The 19,317-nt window shown below is 40.6% G+C and overlaps 1 protein-coding gene across 1 annotated transcript in view; it reads left to right on the forward strand.

The window, feature by feature from the left end:
- RNF150 (ring finger protein 150) overlaps nucleotides 1-19,066 on the forward strand; it is a 252,332-nt gene extending 233,266 nt beyond the window's left edge. The window contains exon 7 of the mRNA XM_007091820.3: nucleotides 16,262-19,066. Coding sequence (XP_007091882.2) covers nucleotides 16,262-16,380 — 119 coding nt within the window. The 3' untranslated portion in view covers nucleotides 16,381-19,066. The remainder of the gene's footprint in view (nucleotides 1-16,261) is intronic.
- The last annotated feature ends 251 nt before the right edge of the window (nucleotides 19,067-19,317 follow it).

Below are 19,317 nucleotides of genomic sequence, written 5' to 3' on the forward strand. Positions count from 1 at the left end.
TGAAGTCGGCCGCTTAACTGACTGAGCCACCCAGGCGCCCCCAAGTCTACCATTTTCTATCGGTGCTGTTACCCACCTTCACTCCCATCTTCACTGCCCCCTGCTATAATCATGAAATACAACAAATAATTATAGCTGTTATAATCAATCTTTTGGGGGACCAGTGATTAATTTTGGGGACCACTGATTAAAAAATGGTCCTCAAAAAGATTTCTTTTATTCTTCTAATATTTATGTTCTGGAAGCCAAAATAAATGATAGTAACTAGGACCTACATGAAACCCCTTAAAATGCCTCTTCCCTAGAGAAGGAAGTGATCATGTATTCTTACTCCGAAAAGAAGGAAAGGAAAGGAAACTAACATTTTTGGAGAATTTGCTAGAAGATACATACAAGTCAGAAATTATAAATAACGTAAATGTCTTTCATTTTGGGAAAGGACAAATAAAATACAGCTTGTGTTTAAATGAACTAGTTAACAGCGGCAAAAAAGAATTAAATACAGAATATGATTAAATCTGAAAAGCAAGATTAAAAAAAAGTTGAGGGGCACCTGGATGGCTCAGTCAGTTGAGCGTCCAGCCTCGGCTCAGGTCATGGTCTCACAGTCTGTGAGTTCGAGCCCCGCATCGGGCTCTGTGCTGACAGCTCAGAGCCTGGAACCTACTTCTGATTCTGTGTCTCCCTCTCTCTCTGCCCCTCCCCTGCTCATGCTCTGTCTCTGTCTCAAAAAAAAAAATTAAAATTAAAATTATAAAAAATAAATAAAAATTTTAAAAAGTTAAAAAATAACACAGCAAGCTTTCATTTGTGTAAAAAATTTAGTACACAAAATAGCGCCTAATTTATTTGTGGATTTATTTATTACCTGCATCAATATATGTGTGCACACACATGTACACATGCACACGTTTGTATAAGATGTACTGTAAAGATTCATGTCAAATTGTGTTAGTAGTTGCTTTGTTGGAAGGATAAAACTAAAAATGAGGCACAAAGGGAACGAATGTGGTTTTGTTGGTTTTGCTTTTACTGAAGAGACAGACTTAAATATAACATGATTTGCTGTGTGAATATTTATTCAGACCCTGGTATAACTCAGACCCTTATCTCTGCGCTGGGGAATCTTATGGTGATGCAGTCTCTGACTTCATCAGGATTGCTTTCTATCGAACAAGACAGAAGAACATAAGAATATTATGTTAAGATAAGACTATCAAAAATAAAATTAAAATAAGGCCAGGTAAGGTGTTAGAGAGTGACTGGGGCAATTAGAAGACAGACAAGGATAGCTTCTCTGAGTAGGTAACATTGGCAGGCACCTGAAAATCAGTATCAATGCTTGGTGATGGAGACAAAGCAGCTTAGGTTACTATATTATTCCTGCACTTTTGTAGCATTTTTTTTTTAGTGTCTACCCCCATCCCCACCACCTCCCCCAAGAAAATCTGCTTCAAAATAGCATGAGAGTTTTAAAGAGGTACCAAACCCAGATAAAGCATTTAGAGATTTCAACCTTTTGAACCAATGATAAGTGGTAAGGGGTAGTGAGCCTAGAGAAATACCCCATAAGGTAATGATTTCATTTTATTTCTGGAAAACACCAAAATGCAAATCATTTTTTAAAATACCCACCTTAAAATTCAACAAAGTCTTCTTGGCAAGTGAGGATTCAGGAAAAATAACAGTGATCTCAAAGGCAAAATGATGAGGGGGGATGTAGGTATCAACACTTTCATGAGGAAGGATAAGATTTGTATTTTTATCCAAAGAGAATATGGCTTCCTTTTTTTTTTTAAGTTGGAGAATGTGCTCGTAAAGGGGAAATAAACATTGGAAAGAGCTGTTTAGGTAGTTAGAAGACCTGATCTCAACACTGACATAACAGCGTGTACCATTCAAACAGCGTGTGCCAATGGGTTCCTTGTCTGCCTCCTCACTTACAAGGAGGTGAGATGAGTTCATCTACCTGCGAACAACATAAACAGCAGCTCCAATTTTATCATTAACCACCATCAAAACCTACATGTTACTAAAGGTTTCTCTGAACCAGAAACTAGGCTAAATGTTTTCTGTCCATTGTCTTAGTTGATTGAATGAGTGAGTGAGTGATCAGTAAACTCTAAGGCTCTTCTGGCTTTATATGCTTGGTTATGAAACAAAAGAGGCACAAGAGAGAGGAAGACCAGTGGTTTCTATCCCTGAGGGGCAGAAATGGAGGATGAATGTCTGGCCCACCTTAATATCCATTTCCCTTATTCCCTTTTCCCATCCATGCCCCCTTACCTGGTTGATCAGCTTGCCTCTTTAAGGTTTTCTGACCCAATTCCAGACGGCAGGGTCGGGGGGAGATTGCACACATACAATACCAAGCAATTCTGAGACACCATCAGCATGTCCAAGAATTCAACTCAATTCTGACACCATCTACATGAAGATATAATCAGATCCCACAGGTTAAGGGTTCAGTCCCACAGAACAGCCCCCACCACCACCGCCTCAGATGCCAGGCACACACCCAGGCTGTTTACCTGTGCTTCTGACCGACCAGCCACAGATTTTTGGTTCCCACAACCTCCTCTGCAGGTTCAATTAATTTGCTAGAACAGCTCGTAGAACTCAGGGAAACATGTATACTTACCATTTTATTAAGGGATATGATAAAGTGTATTAAAGGATACGAATCAACAACCAGATGAAGAGATACATATGGCAAGGTCCCAAACAAAGGAGCATCTATCCTCATGGAGCTTGGGGCCTGGTTTTACAGCATTCTGGTGCCCCAAGGGTGGAAGCTGTTAGAAAAAAAGGAACCAAAAAGGTGCACTCCTGGGTCTTTATGGAGGCTTCATGACATAGTCATGGCTGACTAAGTCATTGATCATTGGCTGATTCAAGCTCCAGCCCCTCTCCTTTCCCTGGAGGTCAGGGTGGGACTGAAAATTCCAACACTCCAATCACATGGTTGGACATCCTGCCCTTGGGTGAGGTCCAGAAGCCACCTTCATTAATAACAAGACACCCAGTTCACTTTTATGGCTTGAAAGTGTTTTTAGAAACTCTGGATGGGGGCACCTGGGTGGCTCAGTCGGTTGAGCTTCTGACTTCAGCTCAGGTCATGATCTCGCAGTCCGTGAGTTCAAGCCCCGCATCAGGCTCTGTGCTGACAGCTCAGAGCCTGGAGCCTGCTTCAGATTCTGTGTCTCCCTCTCTTTCTGTCCCTTCCCCACTCATACTCTGTCTCTCTCTCTCTTAAAAAAACAACAACCAATAAACATTGAAAAAAATTAAAAAAAGAAAAAGAAACTGTGGATGAAGACCAAATATATCTGAGGGTATATTTTGGTCATCTGAATAATCAAATATATCTTTCTAATCATTGTATCACATTACATCACTTGTTTCTCCTTTATTTCCACCCTAAACTAATGGCAAGGAATTCCCATTGCATGACCAAATATTAATTAAAATTCTAGTTTTTGCTCTGAACACAAGAGCTAGAAGTTGCATTCTGTGAGCCAGAGAAATGGGTTAGGTTATGATCTTATAACATATGACTGGACTACTGCTCTTGCCATTATGGGCTTCAGATAGAATCCATTAGGTTTTCCAGGAAGGCACATCCATCTCAATTACTGTGAATTTCAGTAATTTATTGGGACATCAACTCATGCTCTGGATGAAAACATCAGGCCTCTTTTCTTTTTTTTTTTTTTTTTTTTTTTTTTTTTTTTATTTTTATTTTTTTTTTTTTTTAATATATGAAATTTACTGTCAAATTGGTTTCCATACAACACCCAGTGCTCATCCCAAAAGGTGCCCTCCTCAATACCCATCACCCACCCTGCCCTCCCTCCCACCCTGCCCTCCCTCCCACCCCCCATCAACCCTCAGTTTGTTCTCAGTTTTTAACAGTCTCTAATGCTTTGGCTCTCTCCCACTCTAACCTCTCGGCCTCTTTTCTTTAGCTAAGATGAATCTAGCAGTTTTTGAGGGCTTATGTGTGCCACCACTTTGAGTCCTTCCCTCCTGCCCCAAAACACCAGGTCATGACCTATTCTCACACCCACCAAAGGTGAATTATGCACTATTTGTTGGAAGAGGTGGGGACAACCAGGGCTTCTTCTGAACAAATGACTTGGCAGTCTTGAAGTTTTATAAGCAGGCTTTTCCATGTGCTTTATGGGGGAAGCAGATGGTCAGAATGGTCAGAAATGACAACCATAGTAAAAAATTTAAATTGATTGTGGTTGTAGAACAGATTGATGTAACATGATGCCTGCACACACAGACCAAATGTGCTCTTAGCAGTGTCTAGTCTCTAGCACTGAACTATTTATTTACCTTACATTTTGCGTATGCTCTTCTTAAGGACTTATATTTCGGCTAAGTCCCTATTTAAAATGTTTCTTTCTTGGGGCGCCTGAGTGGCCCAATCAGTTAAGCGTCCAGCTTCGGCTCAGGTCATGATCTCGCGGTTCATGAGTTCGACCCCCACGTCAGGCTCTGTGCTGACAGCTCAGAGCCTGGAGCCTGCTTTGGATTCTGTGTCTCCCTCTCTCTCTCTCTGCCCCTCCCTCCCCCCAAATAAACATAAAAAGAAATTTTAATGCTTCTTTCTTTTAAAAGGACATGTGTAAGAAACTGTTTCTACTTCTGCCCTCCCCAATCCCTTCCAGAGTGAAGGATTCCCTACTTTGCTGTGTTCTGTAGCTTGACCTCTAAACTAGACTTTATGTTTCCATCCGAGCCCTGTTCTCTAGTTTCCTCGGACTCTTGTGTTGGACTATCTTGTAACAGGGTGACACTTATACAAGCAGTAGGGATGAGGCTGTCACATGGAAGATGAGCTCTTTATGAAATGTTGATGCATCAACCTGTATCCTGTAACCCTGAAGAAACAGAACGTTTCAGAGACAGCGGGGTAGTGACAGGGAAAGAAAGGGCACCCCTTGTCTGCCAGCACATTAATGGGCAAAGAAGGGAGAAGTCAAGAGGCCTAATGGAAAATGAATAAAGCAGGTTGTGAGTAAATTTATTAAATACAATAATAGCAGTGCATCAGCCAGCATAGCATGTGTCAGACACACTGTGAAGGGAAGTGTCGTGTGTGTATATGTGCATGCGTGCGTATGTGTATATATGCATAAATATTACCAAATCTCATTACAGGCTGCAAGAAAAAGTATTATTATCATTACTTTATTGATAAAGAGACAGATCGTTTATTTTCCAGCAATTTATCTAAGCAAGTATTCTTATGCACACCATAAAAAAATCCACATATGTTAAAAGAAGTTCACTTTAGCCATGCATTCAAATTCCTCCTCAGTTTTAGTACAGCCTGTCTTTAGTGAGACCAGTCAGGAAAATGGAAGTCAATATAGATATTTAAAAATAAGGGAATGGGGGCGCCTGGGTGGCTCAGTCAGTTGAGCATCTGACTTCTGCTCAGGTTATGATCTCAGGATTCTTGAGTTGGAGCCCCGCATTGAGCCCCGCATCAAGCTCTGTGCTGACAGCTCAGAGCCTGGAACTTGCTTCATATTCTGTGTCTCCCCGTCTCTCTGCCTCTCCCCCACTTGTGCTCTGTCTCTCTCTCTCTCTCTCTGCCTCTCTCAAAAATAAATAAACATTAATTTTTTTAGGAATATAGTACAAGAAATTGATCACAAAAATCTTGGGGAAAAATGAACACCAAGCTTTACCTTGCACCGTATATAAATTTAACTTAAAATGTGTCATAGATTTCAACATGTGGTATACCACATTAATAGAACAAAGGATAAAAATAAAGGACCATCTTGACACAGAAAAAGCACTTGACAGAATGCTACACACTTTCGTGATAAAAACACTCAACAAACTAGAAATAGAAGGAAATTACCTCAGCATATTAAAACCCACATATGACAAACCCACAGTTAACATCATACTCAATAGTGAAAAACAAAAGCTTTTTCTCTAAGATCAGGAACAAGGCAAGAATGCTTACTTTCACCACTTCTATTTAACATAGTACTGCAGGGTCCAGGCCAGAGCAGTTAGGCAAGAAAAAGAGATAGAAGGCATCCACACTGGAAGGAAAGAAGTTGAGTATCTATGTTTGCATATAATATGATTGAATATATAGAAAATCCCAAAGATTGAGGCACCTGGGTGGCTCAGTTGGTTAAGCCCTGTTAGCATTAAAAAATGAATTCAGCAAAGTTGCAAGATATAAAATCAGCACACAAAAAAACAATTGCTTTTCTACACAAGTGGATAATCTGAAAAGGAAATTAAGAAAATGATCTAATTTACAGTAACACCAAAAAGAATAAAATATTTGGGAATAAATATAAGGAGATGAAAGATGTGTATACTGAAAAGTATAAAACATTGCCAAAAGAAATTTTAAAGATACCAAAGAATGGAAAAATATCCCATAGCCATGAATTAGAAGACTAAATATTGTAAAATGTTCATACCACTCAAAGTAATCTGCACATCCAATGCTGTCCCTGTCAAAGTCTCAATGGCGTTTTGTTTTTTTGCAGAAATAGAAAAACAGTCCTAAAATTCAAATAGAATTTTAAAGGGCCTTAAATAGTCAAAACAATCCTTATGAAGGGGATTCAGCGTCCAACATTTTTCCCTGAAACCTCCTTAAGCTTAGTGCTTAAGGTTTTCTGTAGGTGGTACTAATTGCAGATTGTAACAACATAAATGTTAACTACATAAATGTTCACTAGATTTTGCATCCTTTCCGGCACAAACCAATGTAAAACTGATGCAAAAGTTACATCGCCCCTTCTTTTGGCACTTAGTAAGGAATTACCCAATGAACTGTTAATGCAATCAGTAAGAAGTTTGAGGAATTGGAGGAAATCTTTGCCCTCCTGGGTGAAGTGTCACAGGGAAAGAAAACCAATGATGAAGAGATAACAGCAGGGGAGCCTGGGTGACTCAGTTGGTTACGCGGGTTCGGCATCTGACTTTGGCTCAGGTCATGATCTCATGAGTTCAGGCTCCCATGTTGGGCTCCCACGCTGGTGTTGGGGAGCCTGCTTGAAGATTCTCGCTCTCTTTCAAAATAAATAAACTTTTAAAAAAAAGATAAAAAGCAAAGTGAAATCATAACGATCTGATCTTACTTAATATACAAGCTTCCAGGGAATTCTCCACCAAGCCCACGTAGAAATAATGGTTTAAACTTTCCCATCTGAGAGGGAAGAAGGAATTTCCCTGAATTGATCTCATCACGTGTATATTTATCATTATGGAGCCAGAACTCAAAAAGGCAAAAGTGCCAGTTATATCTGAACGATTTAGAAGTCACTTAGCCAGATGGATGAATTTGTATTGTAGCCTTGGAATGCTTAGTTCCCAAAGGTGGCCAAGCGTTGTCTATGAGCACAGCTTAGCAGCCACACGAAAATATGGCAGATCTGTCGTTCCCAAATGGCATGATTGTCAGTATCACTGGCTTGGATAGGGATTCCGTTTCTGCCCCCTCTGTGTACTTGACTTTGGACAAATTGACTTCACCTATAAAATGTGTAGCAGCCGTTGGGATAATCATACACCTACTTCAGAATGTCATTGTGAAGATGACATATGTAACATGTAATTGCTTAGCACAATGCCCGGCACGTAGGAAGAAGTCAATACATTCTAGCTGTTGTTATTAATACTGCACAGCCTCTGAAGAAACTGACCCTCAGGCCGGCCATTCTCACAATAGAAGCCCCTCCTAAGAGGGGAGACTTAAGCCAAATCAGAAGTTTATCTCCTCAGAAATTCTTGTTAGGCCAGAGATAAAGCAAGGAACTCATACAAAAGGAACACATTTCCTTATTGAAAACACTCTGCATTTGAAGTCAGATTAACTTGCCCACTAAGATTATGATAGGGAATATGTAGGCAGTGCCCCAGTCCTGCCCTAAGAAACCTTGATTCTGAGAAGAGATGGAAAGATAATGTAAGTCAGCCAGTCTGGCTGACCATCTCGCCTGCGGTTCTCTTGCATAATACAGGAGTGATTGGAAATGATGTCTTATTTTCAGGAAGATAAGCATTGGTACCAGTGGACAGAAGGGTGCCATTTTTTCCTTGAAACCTTATTTTTCAAGTACATGGGAAAAAATAAGCTTTTATGTGATGCAGAGCAGCTCCCAGCGTGTGGACACCAAACCTCCTGGAGAATCAGGACACCTGGGGGATTATATTCATCACTACCTTATTTTCTCCCAACACAGAGAACACTTATTCTGAGGGCAATGTTTGTTAATTCTGAACAGAGAAGGACTTATTCCAGCCTGCCACTGCTCTATGCCTTCTTTCAGAAGACACGCAGTAAATATCAAACCTGATTCTGGGAAGGATAATTTTCTGCTTTAGCTTTGAATAACCATCATAAAGAAACAACTAAGTAGGAAAGTGGTGACTTCACATGAAAAGTGTCATGTCAAGTTAATAGAACACATAGTCATTGAAACATAAACCATTGAAAAGAAAGCCAGACCACTCTTCTCCAGCTCACCCACGATGCAAAATCTCTGTGGTGAATGGTTCTTAGCCTTTTTGTGGTTTCTGTAAGAATCTAGTGAGAGCAATCCTCTTACCAGAAAAATATATGTATGCATATAACCATATAAGTGTGTATGTAACTTTAGGTACCTGAATTCCTCCACAAGTCCACTAATCCTCAGGCTAAGACACTTACCTCTGAAGTACAGATATGGTCAAGTTCATGGGCTCTGGAATCAGATCTAGGTTCAAATTCTAGTTCCGACTCTTACCTTCAGTGTAATCTCAGGAGGATTTTAACCTTCCTGGGCTTTAGTTTTATTACCTGAAAATAGAAATAATACTATGTCATAGGTTGATTTTGAATATTAAATTAGGTAATCTGTTTTAATACTTAGCATAATCCCTGGCATGTACTAAGTACTCAATAAGCATTAGAATTGTTATTAGCTAATAAAATACAAAACTTAAACCCTGCATGGCCAGAGGGGAACTTCAATTCAGTTTCAATGCTACAGACTCTGCTGAGTGCCTCCTGTTTCTGAAGGAACATGGTGGGATTCTGAAATGGAAATTTTGTTTGTTTGTTTGTGGAGGGGGTTGTGTGGGGTTTTTTTAAGTTTATTTATTTTAAGAAAAAGAGAGAGAGCACAAGCAGGGGAAGGGCAGAGAGAGAGGGAGACAGAGAATCCCAAGCAGGCTCTGTACTGACAGTGTGGACTCAAACTCACTGACTGAGATCATGACGAGCTGAAATCGAGAGTCAGATGCTTAACCCACTGAGCTACCCAGATGCCCTGAATGGGAGTGTTGGCAGTGACAGAGGCCTGAAGTGATAGGGACAGGCCAGGTATGCCTAATACCAGACAAGGCAGGTCTCAGGGTCTTATATTCTCAGGTTGGAAGGAACTAGAACAGTCATCCGGGCATACTTTATACACGCTCGTATCAAATCCACAGCAGAACTGCAACCACAGTACACATTTCACAAAGGGAAACCGTGAGTCTTTAGGTAATTTTTTATATATTAAATATATATAATATTAATATATATTATATATTAAAGAAGAAAGAGATAAACCAAGGATATTAACAATTTATGGACCAAATAGAATTAATAAATCCCAACACTAAGAATTTTTTGGTTAACCTCAAGGCTACTGATGGATTTTACTTAGAATTAAATGTGGAAATGTATAAAAGCAGTAGTTATGGATCAAGAAAATAGGTTACAAAGCTCCGTTTAAAATGGAGTATTTTCTGCCCACCATCTCATCCTATGCTCTTTAATGCTGTGATAAAGACATTCAAGACTACGAATTAGATGACAGGATTAGTCTTAAAATCCACCCAGCCAAGTCAGTAATACTCAGTACCTCGTTTCCTTGGGCACAGATTGTTAATTGTGAGTCAATGCCTATAAAGGAGGTAATGCAGAATATATTTAAAAGAAAAGGAGGAAATGAATCAATGATACAGTATTCTCTGGCCATTTTCAGGCTTTTGGGGGGCTCACCCTCCTCTACTGTTCTTCTGCCCTCCCTCTAATTATGAGGTTTTAAACTTCAATAAATACACAGGCCAAGTTACATGAACCAGGGGAGCAAACTCTTCAACAACTGTGGGGACCCAGAGCCTCTTTGCCTTGAGCCTAGCGGGGCAGCCCTTACTCCGTTCCCCTCGATGATTTCATTCTGGGAATTGGGCATATATTGCCAGATATTTTCTTTTCCAAGATAAATTTAAAATGTAAATCTGTATGTAAAATACCCTGACTTTTAAATATCGGTAATTAATTCATGCTCTAAAAAAACAAAACAAAACAAAACAAAAACAAAAAACATGGGGCAGGCCAAACAAGTCATGTCAGAGGCATGAGTTGGGAGTCTTTGGCAGTATGTTTCAGTGTTCCGGGGAACTCTGTCCCTGGTGTTATTTTCTTACTCTTTAATCTTTTCCTAGAAAAGATTCCTTTTCATCTACTCTCATGGTTTCAGATCTCTTCTCTATGCTGAAGCCTCTCACTTCATTTATTGTCCTCCAGACTCCTGTATCTAACTGCTGACTGCACGTCTCCTTTGCACGTCTTCCGGGCATCTCAAACATGGCACATGCAAAGCTGAACTCTTGATCTCTCCCCACCAGTCTGTCTTCCAGTTTCTCCAGCTGAGTAAATGGTACCTATATTGCTCAAGAAATATGGGGGCTGTCCTCTACTTTCTCCTCTCTTGCTGCCCTTGTCCAGCCCACCACCTTTCTATACATCCCCCTTCTAAAATATTTCTTCAGTTTGTCCACTTATCTCCACTCACTGCTGCCGCACCAAACCACATTTCCTCTGTTTTTGCTGCAATCATTTCCTCCAGATTCCCTCCACCCTTTGTGCTACTAATCTGTTTTTCACTGAACAGCAAGATCTTTTAAAATATTAAACAGATTCCTATCACTCTGTTTCAGTTCTCTCAATGTCTTTACAGTGCGTGAACCCAAGAGAAGAGAGTATGTCAAGTAGGTATTATACTTCTGCGTCCAATGGACTGAGAGTATATTTTTTTCATCTGTAAAACAGGAATAATGAACCCACATCAAAGTGTTATTATGAGAATTCAGTAAAGGCCGATATTATTTCCGCAGTCCTTTTATATCAGCCTTTGCAGGGAAGAAGGTATCATTCAGTGAACATTTATATTGTTAATAGCTACTTTACACTCCCCAATTAGTACCACCTACAGAGAACCTTCTAAATGTTTTAATGACAGTGTTTTCATTTGTATTCTTTTGGCCTCAAAGTAAAGCATGTGCCTTAATTAAAAGATAAAGTTTCTAAAAATTACGGAAGGGGTACCTGGGTGGCTCAGTTGGTTAGGCGACCAGTTTCGGCTCCGGTCATGATCTCACTTCGTGGGTTTGAGCCCCGCGTCGGGTTCTGTGCTGACAGCTCAGAGCCAGGAACCTGCTTCAGGTTCTGTGTCTCCCTCTCTCTCTGCCTCTCCCCCACTTGCTCGTGCGCTCGCTGTCTCTCTCACTCTCTCTCAAAAATAAACATTAATTCTTTTTTAATTATGGAACAAACTAAGTTCAATGAAAAACACAGGATAGAGTGAAAAAAATAACTTCAAATGTCTTCAGATCGTGTTTTTAAAGTTTTGACACGGAAAATGATTAGATGATGTGGTTGGTGCAATGCTCCATCATAAAAATTGAACCACTTTTAGGAAAATATACGATTTCATTGATCTGAATTCCTCTTTGCCTGGAGCTGTGCAGGATGGTCAAGTTTCCAAAATAGCATCATGAACTCAGCAGCCATCGTTATATCAGTCCCCATGGCCCTTCTTTTTTTCAATTCACAAGTTCCAATTTAGAAAACACCCCAGTGATAATGAGTCCAGAATATCTGCTGAGGCTGGTAGCTTGAAAAAGCCAGGAGTGAAGGTGAGAGGCTGCCACTGCAGGTACATGGAGCTGTCTTTCTAGATCTCTGACTAAATCAGCCCTTCATCTGAGCTGCCTTTTTTTTTTTAACTAGATATTTATGAAAGTCATAAAATCACTTGATGATGAGCTCCTTGGTTGATGTACAGTTTAATTGTGAGCTGAAAATTTTGGCTTCTCATGAGCTGAACTGGTTCATGGACAATTACAAAAAAAAAAAAAAAAGAAGAAGAAGAAGAAAAAAGGTGAGGAGGAGAGAGATTATATCTTTATAATATAACCCTCATTTTTTATCTCCAGGAATAAGAATAGTTCAGCTTTCATTATACCACAAAGTAATGAATTCTCCCATTTAGGATATATTCATACTAAATATACAACAAATAGACCTTTTTTTTATTAAGAAAAAGTGTTTAAAATAAAAAAAAACAAAAATTAAAAGGGTTATGAAAAAAGAGACTTAAAACTTTGTCCCTCCGTGGTAATTCTGGTAAATATTTATTGAGAAGCCACCATGTAGGAGGCACTGTGCTAATTGGCATCAACATGTATATGTACATAATCTGGAACAACTAGAAAGGACTCTGAAGTACCCAGTCCAAACTCATAGACAACTAAACTTTAGCCCTAGTGGAAAAAGTGACCTAGACAAAGTAACACACGTAGTTACAATAGCTGAGACCAGAAAATAGTCTCGTAAAGTAAGGTAGATTCCCAGTTCTCATGAATATAATTTTAATTAAATATATTTCTCATTGCAAAAGTGATGCTTTAGGAGAGCGCTGAGTGAAAAGAGTAGTTTGAGCCCCTGAAACTACTTCCACCTCTCCTAAAACCCCACAAAAAGTACAGCAAAGGGATCTTGTAAGGGGCAGGCCAACACAGACAGGGAAAAGGTAAAAAGAGACAATATCAAGATCCGAGCAACTGGAAAAAATGCACAAAGGGCCAATGACTTAGTGGATCTGAGAAACAGAGCGAGCTCCTGTGTGCAGCTGTACAGGTTGTGCCCTGTCCCAATCCAGCGGCCACCGCTCACTCAGACTCCAAAGTAAAGGCTTCCTCTGGAGTGGTACCGAGCATAGCCTGCACCACAGCAAGCCATGGCCCTGCTCAGAAAACAAGGGCAAAAGCAGCCATGAGGGAAGGAAGAGCCATCCCAATTTGCAGCAAAGAATTCCCCCCAAAATCAGAGATCAATAAGCCCCGGGTGGCTCTGGAGAAGAGGATAAATGGGAAGGAAGTACATACATGCAACTAAATGTGGGCTAGAGGTATAGATATAGATGTAGTACAGATGTAGATATAAATATAAGCATAGATACAGGTATTTAGCCAGCCTCGAATGTATTTTGTTGTGAAGTGTGAGGCAGGGATCCAATTGCGCCTGTTTCTAAATGACTAGTTTTATTGAATACTTGTTGAGTGCCCCATTTTCAAATACTAAATGCTTTTATCTTCCGACAACTGCTTCCTAAGTTTTATTCTAGCCATTGATCTGTCTACAATTCTGTGAACCTCATGCATGTCTGGGCCTAGGAAACATTAGAGCTCAGTCTTTAGATGGAAACGTCCCTGTGAAAAGAGCCTGTTTCTCTCAAACCTATTCTTAAGTCCGTAACTCTTTGTCAGTTCTGTTTGTCTCCTTTTAAACATCTTAAAGAATTCACTGTCCTGCGTAAAACTCATATATTCTCCTTAATTATACCTCAACGTGAAGTAAATTATACCAGTGTTTATCAGAGCAAAAGTATTATAACCATCAGCTTCTTCAGTACTAGGCATTTTGTTGGTCTTCTAATTGTGTGTTTCTTCAGCAGGGTAATTAATGGGACACGCAAGATCTTTTGGTTTTAAGGCTGCCTTTTATGCAGTTGAGCACCCCAGCCTTCCTTCAGACTCCCTAGCTTGACCTTGCATTAGTCATATTTAAATACGATCTGATGTCCATCTGTACAAGGCCTCCCCTCATGTTCAGACATATCTATCTATACATGCTATTGCTAATGCTTGAAAGATGCTTCCCTCCCATTCATCTGGCTAAAATTTGAGTTAGGACTCAATTTAGATGTCACACCCAACAGGAATCCTTCCTTGACTCAGCAATTGGTTACATAGCCATCTTCCCTGCTCATAGAACACCAGGTGCATCGTCCAGTTTCGTATGTATCTCGCTGTGTTGTGAGTGGCTATCTAATGGTGTGCCAGCATACTAGAAAGTAACCTCCTTGAAGACAGGAACTGTCTTGCTCTTACCTATGTCCCTAGCATCTAACAAAATCCTCTGCACATAGTGGAGACTCATTATGTCTTAAGCGAATGAATGATATTTCTTCATTGTAGAATGCTTGGAAGTAAAACGGAAAACAAATTTGTTTTTAAATGTTCATTATTTTTGAGAAAGAGAGAGAGCATGAGCAGGGAAGGGGCAGAGAAAGAGGGAGACACAGAAACAGAAGCAGGCTCCAGGCTCTGAGCTGTCAGCACAGACCCCGACATGGGGCTCGAACTCACAAACTGCCAGATCATGACCTGAGCCATTGTTGGACGCTTAACCGACTGAGCCACCCAGGTGCCCTGAAAAAAAAATTTTTTTAAGAAAACGAATATAAATCCCAAAATTTGAGACAACTCTTACTAGCATTTTAGACTTCCTTGCATCTCATTGACTTTCTCAGACTCACTGCATATAAAGTTTTGAATACTTCTGTTTTCACTTAAGAGAATACTGTGAGCATTTTCTCTTTTATTTATTTATTTATTATTTAATTTTTCTAAATATGAAATTTATTGTCAAATTGGTTTTCATACAACACCCAGCGCCCATCCCAATAGGTGCCCTCCTCAATACCCATCACCCACCCTCCGCTCCCTCCCACCCCCATCAACCCTCAGTTTGTTCTCAGTTTCTACCCCAAAGGGAACCAGTTCACCGAACTTGCTTGCATGTGAGCGTTTTCTCATGTAATTACAAATTCCTTGGAAATGTCACTTTAATTGTTACAACAGGATTATCCTCTAGAAGTAACAGTTTATTCAGATATTCTATATTGTTGGACTTTGTTACTTGCAATGTTTTGTTGCTATAAATACTGCTTAAATGAATATTTTTGCCTCTCCGATTATTTCTCTACGATATGTGCTAGAAATGAAAATGTCATAGTTCTACAGGTACTATATCAGAGTACCCGCCTCAGTGTAATACTGTCCTTTTTTAAAGAGTGAAGATTTTATAAACAAAAAAAGGGTAGCCCATTTTTACCCTATATTTATTGGTCATTTATATTATACTGCTCTGTGAATTGTGTGACAGTAACCTGTGCCCGTTTTTCTGGTTAGTTTTTTTTTAACTGATTTAAAAGTTCTCTATACGTTGAAAATACAGCTCTTTGTGAAATTTTCACAAGTATTTCCAGCTCAATCTATGCCTTTTGATCTTATTTTTCATGGTTTTAATATTTTTTCGAATTTTATGCATATTTATCAATCTATTCTTCTATAAATTGCCAAATGCTTTTCCACATAGAATTTCTTGCCCAGTTTAATATATTAGGTACTTTTCTACTTAGATATATACTTATAAGATATATCTTCTTCTAGCTATATTAGTTTCTGTTTTACATTCAGCTTTTTGACCTATTTAGAATTTATTTGGGGCTATAAAGCAAGATGAGGCGCTAACTAAATTTTTTTTTTTTTTTTTTTTTTTTTTTTTACAAAAGATCCAGTTTTTCTAATGCCTTCTCTTGGCCATCAAGGAAATGCTATTAAAGACAATCATATTCATGGGGCATCTGGGTGGCTCAGTCCGTTAAGCGTCCGACTTGGGCTCAGGTCATGATCTCACGGTTTGTGGGTTCGAGCCCCACATCGGGCTCTGTGCTGACAGCTCGGAGCCTGGAACCTGCTTCGGATTCTGTGTCTTCTTCTCTCTCTGCCCCTCCCCAACTTGTGCTCTGTCTCTCTCTGTCTATCAAAAATAAATAAATGTAAAAAAAAAATTTTAGGGGTGCCTGGGTGGCTCAGTCAGTTAAGCGTCCCACTTCAACTCAGGTCACGATCTCGTGGTCCGTGAGTTCGAGCCCCGCGTGGGGCTCTGGGCTGATGGCTCAGAGCCTGGAGCCTGCTTCCGATTCTGTGTCTCCCTCTCTCTGACCCTCCCCCGTTCATGCTCTGTCTCTCTCTGTCTCAAAAATAAATAAACGTTAAAAATAATTTTTTTTAATTAAAAAAAAAAAAAGACAATTGTATTCAACTTACCAGCATCCAAAAACATAGTTCCATGTTCACCATGAACTCTGCTTTCTCCTCCCAGGCGAGCAGGAGCCAGCTGTAAGCAGTGATTCTGACATCTCGCTGATTATGGCAATGGAAGTTGGACTGTCTGATGTAGAACTTTCCACTGACCAAGACTGCGAAGAGGTGAAGTCTTGAAATGATAGACGTAGAACAAGGGGATGGTAGGACCCAAGGGGAAGGAAGGGAGGAGCCTCAAGACTTGGACCAGGCAGACACCCCTCCAGAACACCTTGGTAGCTCCACTGTGCGCCACTCAAGAATGGTAACGAGAGCAATATCCAAAGTCATGTCAATCAGGATGCCGTTTCTCCATCTGTGCAACAGCCCATGGCCTTGGCAGCTTGGAAGATGAAAGCTGATTTTTCCTCCCGTGTCCTTGCAGACACACACTTCAGGAGCTCCCAAAACACACAGAAAGGACACATGTAGGGCTTCTTAGTTTCATTTCCATTTTTTTCCAGGTCTTGTTTTACTGGTTTTGGAATGTTGTTGGATTTCTTTGACAGTTAAAAAGTTAAAAAGTTAAAAAGTTAAGACTTGTGTAGTTTACATTATGTCCACTCCTTTGGTTTCCTCCAGCTTTTGTAGAGAGTTCTGTTTAGAAGCACCAGTTCCTGCTATGATCAGTTCGTACGCCATCTCTGAGATTAATGGCCTTGACCTCTCAGCATGAAGTGTGCATGGCTTTGGGAAGTGCCTCAGCACCCTGAAACAGTCTAAGGCCAGCTCTCATTAAGAATCCAAATTCTTTTAAGTGGATCTCAAAAATCCTAGCCGCCAGAGACCCCAACCCTGAGCTCTGAATCCACTGAGGCTACTATTTGCTATTTTCATCTACATCATGCTGGCTTCTACTTACCAGGCTCTGTTAACGGCCCATGTGACATACGAAGGAAGCTCTAGGGAGGCACTTGATTCTGCCTGGATTTCACAGTCTTTGGAGGCAATTCCAAACTCAGAAGTCCCCTTCAGGGCAGCAGCGCCATTCTTCACGACTGTAGGGCTTGTAACTGGAACTGCAAGCCTCGTGTTAAGACCAGATACCACATACTCTTCCCCAAAGCAAAATGTCTGTTATGTTGGTCTCCCCAAGGCTAGAACAGTCTTTTGTTACCTCCACAAGTGGCTCCTGCAGGAGACGGAGGCTTCAGAAGAGATCCAATCATCTTTGAGCCCAGTGTCCAACACAGTGGGGGTTGCAATAGCACCTAGCCTTTACCTTAATTCCAACGCACTTCTGTCGAACCTCGCCAGACCTCAAGGAAGGGTTCAGGTGAATCCATAGCAGGTAGCTTTCCAGGGCTCCCTGAGTACATGTAAATACCAATTGAGGAGGGACACGTGATTTGATAAACCATTTGATCTAAAGAGTACAGCATGGGAATTTGCTAACCAGGCTTCTCCTGATGGAGAGAGACAAAGAGGGAAAGGAAAAGAGGTATCAAATCAATACTAAAACCCACCGGTGTTTTTAAACTCTTTATGTTTTTATTCTTTTTTTGTAACTATGACAGAGATGTGCTATTTTTTCAGTGGGCAATTTTGTAATACGTTTCGACTATCCATATGCATAGATGACTAAGGGAGTGAATGCTTTCCCTGGACAATCACAGGTCACCTCATCCTCTGTAAGAAGGCCTGCGGCTGCGTGGGTTACTAAGAAAGAAGCTTTCTTCACTGAGTTATTTACGTATTTGATGAGGCTTTCTCACCTCATTACACAAACACTCATCCAAAAACAGGAATTTGGTTGTGCCGTAAATCCCTGCTGCCTGCTGAAACATAGAGTGTATGTCAGGGGGACCACTGGTTGCTTTTGTCTCACCATCTTTAACGATTTCCTATTTGATGCTCTCTAAGTAGGCAGCAAGGCAAGGAAAGTGATTACCACCTTCAGAAATGTCACCTCTCCCTGGGCGCCTAACACTTCCTGTAATGAAATCTGGTGTCCGTGTGCGAAGGCAGGCAGGGAGGGACGAAGACAGCACTGAATGGAGCGTCAAGAGTCCTAGATGAGCCACCTGCTTATTGGGCCTCATCTTTTCCATCTGTGAAATGAAGGAGTTTAACACGGTGATGCCCAAGGCTCCTTCTGGCCTTTAGAGCACTAATGAGCTTTTTGCCAGGGGGATCTGGTTTTTTGAGATGGCAATGACAGATAGCTGACTTCGTTCAGGTTAGGGAGGCACTGACTTGACACGTAACCTGCCCTAATGGCTTCTGGGACTCAGCATTCCTGCATTGCTGAGAATGAATAACTAAATGATTGAAGTTTTAAGTCCAAGGAGTGGTTTTGGTTTGCCTTATGTTAAAGCTGCTGTTAGTCACAGAGTTTGTCATCTCTGGATACCTTCAAATCCTAGTTCTCGGTATGGAATTCTTCATCTCAAAGTGTTGCTTTTTCTTGGCCGGCTAGAGCTGCATCGTGTATCCTCCTCCATTCAGCTCGGCCTGAAACACATTTTGGTATTAACTTAAGTCAAGTGGAATTAGAGGGATAATTCAACAGCAAAGGAACGATCTACATTGTATTCCATGCCCAGGAGAGAAAATGCCTCTTGGATTGCATAGTTCTCCCTGCGAGGAGTGTTGTCTCTTCCTGCCAGTGACCGGGTAAATCAGGAATCAGGAATTGGTTGCATATGTATGCTGTGGCTGCAGCAGCCCCTATAGAATGCTGCGTAGATAACGTGAGGTTCGTGACTTTACCCCAAGGAGGTTCTGCTGCAAAATCCCTGAGCCTAGGAGGCTCTCCATTTACCAAAGGTTTGTTTCTGGAGGATTTTCATGTGGCTTTGGTAGTCTAAAAAAAAAAAATTTTTTTTTTAACCAGCGTAGAAGGGTTTAAAAGAAATGAAAACCTTCCATAGCTTCTTCACCACCTCCCCTGCAGAGGAAATTCTGAGCTGGAAGCCCTCTAGAAGTATATGCAGACTTTATGTGTATTTAGAGATGTGCATTTTTCTGTAGTGAGTGTCCAGACCAGCGCTATCCAATAGAAATATAATGCAAGTCACAGACGTAGACTTTACATTTTCTACTGGCTACATTTGAAAAAGTACAAAGGAACAG

The sequence above is a fragment of the Panthera tigris genome, chromosome B1 (assembly GCF_018350195.1).
Source record: "Panthera tigris isolate Pti1 chromosome B1, P.tigris_Pti1_mat1.1, whole genome shotgun sequence".
Classification (NCBI taxonomy): domain Eukaryota; kingdom Metazoa; phylum Chordata; class Mammalia; order Carnivora; family Felidae; genus Panthera; species Panthera tigris.